General features: G+C 39.4%; 1 protein-coding gene across 1 annotated transcript; it reads left to right on the top strand.

Moving 5' to 3' along the window:
* The first annotated feature begins 39 nt into the window (after positions 1–39).
* On the top strand, positions 40–969 carry LOC114108350 (taste receptor type 2 member 140-like). The gene has a single exon (XM_027955954.2). It carries the CDS (start codon positions 40–42, stop codon positions 967–969), a length of 930 nt encoding a protein of 309 aa, XP_027811755.2.
* The last annotated feature ends 6,228 nt before the right edge of the window (positions 970–7,197 follow it).

Here is a 7,197-nt window from a genome sequence, read left to right on the forward strand (position 1 = left end):
CAGCAGTATACTAGAAATTGGGGCATTCTGTTATAGACAATGAATGGTGTTGTACAGAACATATTTGGAGTCATTTTAAATGTGGAGTTAGTAATTGGGAGTTTAGGAAATGGATTCATAGCACTGGTGAACTGTGTGGACTGGGTCAAGAGAAGAAAGATCTCCTTAGTTGATCAAATCCTCACTGGTTTGGCACTCTCCAGAATTGTTGTGCTCTGGTCAAACATGGTGTATTTATTGGTATCTTCACTGTACCCAGGTTTAATGATCACTGGAAACATGTTAAGAATCATTTTTAGTATCTGGACAGTAGCCAACTATATCAGTGTCTGGCTTGCTACAAGCCTTAGCATCTTTTATTTTTTCAAGATAGCTAACTTTTCTTATTCTTTTTTTCTTTACCTAAGGTGGAGAGTTAGAATAGTTATTTCAGCGACACTGCTGGTGTCTCTGGTTCTATTATTTTTAAATATTATACTTATAAGCACACAATTTGATGTCTGGAATAGTGGATATAAAGGAAACCTGTCTTACAGTTCCAGTTTGAGCAACGTTGAACATCTTTGCAACCTCTTTTTTATCAACACTATGTTCATGCTCATTTCTTTTATTGTGTCCCTGACAACTATTCTCCTGCTAATCTTCTCTCTGTGGAAACATCTGAAGAGGATGCAGCACAGTGTCAAAGGGTCCAGGGACGCCAGCGCCACGGCCCACGTGAAAGCCTTGCAAACTGTGACCACCTTCCTGCTCCTGTATGTCATTTACTTTCTGTCGCATTTTGTACAAGTTTGGAAGTTTCCAGAGAAATATCTGATCGTTTCATTGATCTGGGTTATAGGAGCAGCTTTTCCTTCAGGCCACTCATTTGTCCTGATTCTGGGGAACAGTAAACTGAGACAGGCCTCTCAGTCGGTACTGTGGTGGCTGAGGTGCTGGTCCAAAGATGTGGAACCATCGGATCCCTAAAACATTTTGAGGATTGTCTGGTGTATCCTAAAGGAAAATTTGATCATAAGAAATTCTTGTATTTATGAATTTTTACTTTCTGAATAATTTGTTACATGTAAGTTTATCAAATTTACAAAATATGTTTGGATTAAGCAGTATTTAGGCATTTAACAACTTTAGCAAAATACATACAAATATGTATATTAGAATACTTATGAAAGAAGGATATAAATATATCCTTTGCCTAAATATAAGAACTTTTTTTTAAAAATTTTTATTGTTGGTTGTTCAAAACATTACATAGTTCTTGATATATCATATTTCACATTTTGATTCAAGTGGGATATGAACTCCCATTTTTACCCCATATACAGATTGCAGAATCACATTGGTTACACATCCACTGATATACATATTGCCATACCAGTGTCTGTTGTATTCTGCTGCCTTTCCTATCCTCTACTATCCCCCCTCCCCTCCCCTCCCCTCTTCTCTCTCTACCCCATCTACTGTAATTCATTTCTCCCCCTTGTTATTTTTTTTCCCTTTCCCCTCACTTCCTCTTGTATGTAATTTAGTATAACCCTGAGGGTCTCCTTCCATTTCCATGCAATTTCCCTTCTCTCTCCCTTTCCCTCCCACCTCTCATCCCTGTTTAATGTTAATCTTCTTCTCATGCTCTTCCTCCCTGCTCTGTTCTTAGTTACTCTCCTTATATCAAAGAAGACATTTGGCATTTGTTTTTTAGGGATTGGCTAGCTTCACTTAGCATATTCTGCTCTAATGGCATCCATTTCCCTGCAAATTCTATGATTTTGTCATTTTTTAATGCAGAGTAATACTTCATTGTGTATAAATGCCACATTTTTTTTTATCCATCCGTCTATTGAAGGGCATCTAGGTTGGTTCCACAGTCTTGCTATTGTGAATTGTGCTGCTATGAACATCAATGTAGCAGTGTCCCTGTAGCATGCTCTTTTTAGGTCTTTAGGGAATAGACCGAGAAGGGGAATAGCTGGGTCAAATGGTGGCTCCATTCCCAGCTTTCCAAGAAATCTCCATACTGCTTTCCAAATTGGCTGCACCAATTTGCAGTCCCACCAGCAATGTACAAGTGTACCCTTTTCCCCACATCCTCGCCAGCACTTGTTGTTGTTTGACTTCATAATGGCTGCCAATCTTACTGGAGTGAGATGGTATCTTAGGGTGGTTTTGATTTGCATTTCTCTGACTGCTAGAGATGGTGAGCATTTTTTTCATGTACTTGTTGATTGATTGTATGTCCTCCTCTGAGAAGTGTCTGTTCAGGTCCTTGGCCCATTTGTTGATTGGGTTATTTGTTATTTTATTGTTTAATTTTTTGAGTTCTTTGTATACTCTGGATATTAGGGCTCTATCTGAAGTGTGAGGAGTAAAGATTTGTTCCCAGGATGTAGGCTCCCTATTTACCTCTCTTATTGTTTCTTTTGCTGAGAAAAAACTTTTTAGTTTGAGTAAGTCCCATTTGTTGATTCTAGTTATTAACTCTTGTGCTCTGGGTGTCCTATTGAGGAATTTGGAGCCCGACCCCACAGTATGTAGATCGTAGCCAACTTTTTCTTCTATCAGACAGCGTATCTCTGATTTGATATCAAGCTCCTTGGTCCATTTTGAGTTAACTTTTGTGCATGGCGAGAGAAAGGGATTCAGTTTCATTTTGTTGCATATGGATTTCCAGTTTTCCCAGCTCCATTTGTTGAAGATGCTATCCTTCCTCCATTACACGCTTTTAGCCCCTTTATCAAATATAAGATAGTTGTAACATTGTGGATTGGTTTCTGTGTCCTCTATTCTGTACCATTGGTCCACCCGCCTGTTTTGGTACCAGTACCATGCTGTTTTTGTTACTATTGCTCTGTAGTATAGTTTGAAGTCTGGTATAGCTATACCGCCTGATTCACACTTCCTGCTTAGAGTTAAGAACTCTTTATAGTAACATTATATAATTTCTTGTCACTCACTAACCTTCTGTTAGGGTCTGTAAACAAGTCAGGATGGCGCCTGGCATTTTGCCAGAGGGAGTGGTTTGTGAGGTGGCGCCAGCGAGCCATTAAGTGTGGAGATTCCTTATTGGTTGACTGCTGTATCTAGTTTATGTTAATTAAGATAAGCTGTGTGGAATGTATATATACCCCTCCTGTCCTACAATAAACAGCTCCCACTCCTGCTGTATCAATGTACACAAGTTGCTCGTCACCCCCGGTTATTTTGTTGCAGCCAGACTGCGGCAGATGGTGGCCCATACGGGGAGCCCCGGACACTCGGGGGTAAGTGACGAAAAAAAGCTGCCTGTCTCTAGATAGGATGGGAGCAAATCTGCTCATCCCTAGGCAGATAGGGTGAGAGGAAAAATGGCCATTTTGAAAAAATGGAGAAGATTGATACAGTATGTTTGTGTCTTGTTTTGTCTTGAAATGTTGTATTGTCTTTGTGATGAAAATATGGAAGGGGTGAGAAGTAAATTACTAAGGGAAAGAGGCACCCCAGTGGAACCAAGAATAGTTAGGGCATGTGTTGATAAAAGCCCAGGAACTCTAGTCAGAAAGAAAAAGAAAGTTCAAAAGAAAAAGGATTATCAGGAAAAAAGTTGCAGCAAAAGGCTATTATTGAATACTTTTTGTTACCGGAGGGTGCGTGAATCGGAGCGGCGGCTGCCACGTGCACGAGCCGGTCATGGCGTAGCAAGGACTTTCCAAGCGGCTGCAGCCGGCTCTTCCCCGCCAGCCCTGCCCTGGGAGCGGGACGCCACTGCCACAAGCCCAAATCCAAACCTGACCCGGAGGCACAGTCTCGCAGGCTCTTGCTCCCTGTGCCCAGTGGCAGTTTGAGTCTGGAACACTCCCCGGACTCTCCCCGGGACCATCTGGGGCTGCCTGGATGCTGCAGGCAGAAGACAGCCTGCGTCCCTGAAGTTTGATCATTTCCAAGGCCAGTAACTACAATGGTTCTCCCACACCTGGAAGCTAATGAGTAATGAGCACTATTAAGGCTTATTTCAAATGTAAAAAACCTTGAGATAATGTACTAAATTGTTCAGAAGGTTGTTTTCTTAGTGTTTGCTGGAATACTACAGGATTTTCTTTAACAGCATTGCCAGAGTTCCTGCCTTCGTCCCAGTGCCAGTGAAAACGAGGGTGGAACAATTTCCAGTGTTGCTGAGAACCGGACGAGACTTCGGATCAAGCTAGCTGCCTGCAGAACTTACCTGGACTATAAACTTACCTGGACTGTGATTTACTTGGACTGTGAGTTAATCTATTGAGACACTGCTTTACCTGGACTAAGACAACCAACTGTAATCTACAACAAATTGTAACTCAGTATCTTTGCTAACGGTGTCATTGCTGGTATAATTTTTCCAAGGGCTTTTTACATGGAGCCATCAATTGGCTTGGTATTGTGGCATTTTGTATCCTCTCCTTCTGCTTGTAGCAGATTATTTATGGTGTTTGTGTAAAAACCACTATGGTCGTTATTTAAATTAAACAAAAGGGGGAAATGTTAGGGTCTGTAAACAAGTCAGGATGGCACCTGGCATTTTGCCAGAGGGAGTGGTTTGTGAGGTGGCACCAGTGAGCCATTGAGTGTGGAGATTCCTTATTGGTTGACTGCTGTATCTAGTTTATGTTAATTAAGATAAGCTGTGTGGAATGTATATATACCCCTCTGTCCTACAATAAACGGCTCCCACTCCTGCTGTATCAATGTACACAAGTTGCTCGTCACCCCCAGGTTATTTTGCTGCAGCCGGACTGCGGCACCTTCTTTGTTGTGGGCCATCTATAGGTTGTGTATGTGAGCTATGTGCATTTGAGTGTGAGAGGACTGGCCTGGTGTTGCATGCTCTTTGGTCGGTGCAACACATGTGTGTACTTTTCTCTCACTCTGCCTATGATCCCCACACAAGTAAGATGATCTTAGGTAAGATGGATGTAATTTTCCAAGATGTCAGTCAAATTGCCGACCAAGATATCACCAAGCAAGAATCGACCCTCTGAAACCCGACTCTTTGTTTTCTTGTAATAGTACCTTTCTGCCTTAATTGGATGGGAGGTTCTATGGAACAGTGCTCCCCAATAAAAATTAGGGTTTGAGGCATGCTGTCTCTGTTTCCAATGGACCTCTGAGGTCAAGAGCCGTCCTGGATTTTAAAAAGGTATTTCTGTGCTTGTGTACTTTCTTCGCCATTTTCTCAGTTATTGATTTAGTCAGATTTTGTGAACCCAGCATAGATCGCCAGCTTTGCTAGATGGTGATACTTCTTGATACTTTAAAATTATTTACCTATAACATATATATGTGTGTATATGCATGTGAGACATATAAAAAATAAAATTTATAATCGTATGCCCATAAAAATAATTCCCCAATCTGGAATATGTGCCTACAATTTCAGATAAGAAATGAAGACTAACATATGGACTTGGAAATCATATGCACTAATATGATGTTTTAAATATAAGACCCAATTTAGAAAGGTGTTTTACAAATTCCTCAGAATTGTGAGGCTATTTTATTTCGATTACCTTACCTATATTATTAGTTTTATAATAAGAATTCTTGGAACATATATAGTATTACTAAAAATATGTAATTTATATTTGGAAATATATTGTATTTTCCTGTGAATATCACAATCAATTTTAATTTGAATGCACAAGAATAACAAGTCATGGCTAAAGATAACCTTGTAATTAAATACCACACTGGAAAATTAGTATTTTTAAAAAAATTTTTTTAGTTGTAGGTGGACACAATACCTTTTTATTTTATTTATTTATTTTTAAGTGATGCTGAGGATTGAACCCAGTGCCTCACACGTGCTAGACAAGTATTCTGCCACTGAGCCACAATCCCAGCCCCTAATACACTTTATGTCATCACATATTTGTATTTTACCTATGTTTTACTAGAGTGGAAAATATTCTTTTTTTTTTGGGGGGGGAGACTTTATCTACAAAAATGAAATGGCTGGAACATTCCAAATGTTAAGTAATTGTGGTGATGAACAGCAACATTTTTGTAAATGGAGAGTTCCCTAGTGTTTCACTATGAATTGTAATACTGTCTTTAGCTTTAAGATAAATATTTTTAAAAACTCATGTTCAGAGTGAATTATACTTACCTTTATTGATGAAACCTGTGTCAAACATGTAATATTATCAACTATGTGTTATTATTTATAAATATGATTATATATTTCCCTCTGACCAATGAAAATAATGATATGTGTTAATAGTGGCTCATGAAACAATGGTATATCTTTTAAAGCATGCATTTTTATATTCTATGAAAAGTCCCATTAACTATTCCCCTGTATGTATTTTAAGAAACTTGCAACCAGCAGAGGCAAAATGAAATTCAGAAAGAATCAACAAAGTAATGACAGGTGATATCCAAAGGTAATAGAAAAGCTGTTTTTACTAAATGCACAGATTCTTCATTTAGGCCTACTGATGTCCAATGGGTAATTAGGAGCAGGATAAAATCTTCAGATTCCTGCCCCAAACTTCATGTAGGTATATTAGTCATTTGAGGAGTGTTTCTAAAAACTGGTAATATGAGGCTTTATTAGGTCTAATTTTACTTATCTACCTTTAATGCAAAGATACCAAAATAAGAATGACTACGCTATTTTCAAGATTTTTAGGATTGAACTGTTTGCCTCCAAAATCCAAATATTAAATCTATAAACCCACAATGTGACTTTATTTGATGATAGGGAAAGGATGGATGTCCTTAAGGTTAAAGGGGGTCATAAACTGAGGCCCTAATCTGGTAGGACTGGCGTTCGTATGAGGAGAAACCCAGGTATCTGAGTGTGCAGAAAAGGCCATGTGTGCTCACAGAGGACATGTCATCCTGTGAGAAGGTGGCCTGCTGACCTGTGGCAAGAGTGGCCTCACTAGCCCTGCTGGCCACTTGATTGGGATCTTCATCCTTGAGAACTATGTGGAAATAAATATGTTGTTTAAGCATCCAGTCCTTGGTGTTTTTTTATGGAAGTCTGGGCACACTAATATAGAGAGATATAAATGAGAGGGACTCATGGATCAAGTGGCACACACTTGTAATCCCAGCAGCTCGTGAGGCTGAGAAAGGAGGATCACAAGTTCAAAGCCAGTCTCAGTAACTAAACAACTAAGCGAGACTCTGTCTCAAAAAATAAAAATGACTGGGGATATGGCTCAATGGTTAAACACCTTG

The sequence above is a fragment of the Marmota flaviventris genome, chromosome 3 (genome assembly GCF_047511675.1).
Source record: "Marmota flaviventris isolate mMarFla1 chromosome 3, mMarFla1.hap1, whole genome shotgun sequence".
Taxonomy (NCBI): Eukaryota; Metazoa; Chordata; class Mammalia; order Rodentia; family Sciuridae; genus Marmota; species Marmota flaviventris.

Bases quoted from the DNA above. Each gene is read 5' to 3' on its own strand.
- LOC114108350 (XM_027955954.2), top strand. From the start codon at position 40: ATGAATGGTGTTGTACAGAACATATTTGGAGTCATTTTAAATGTGGAG.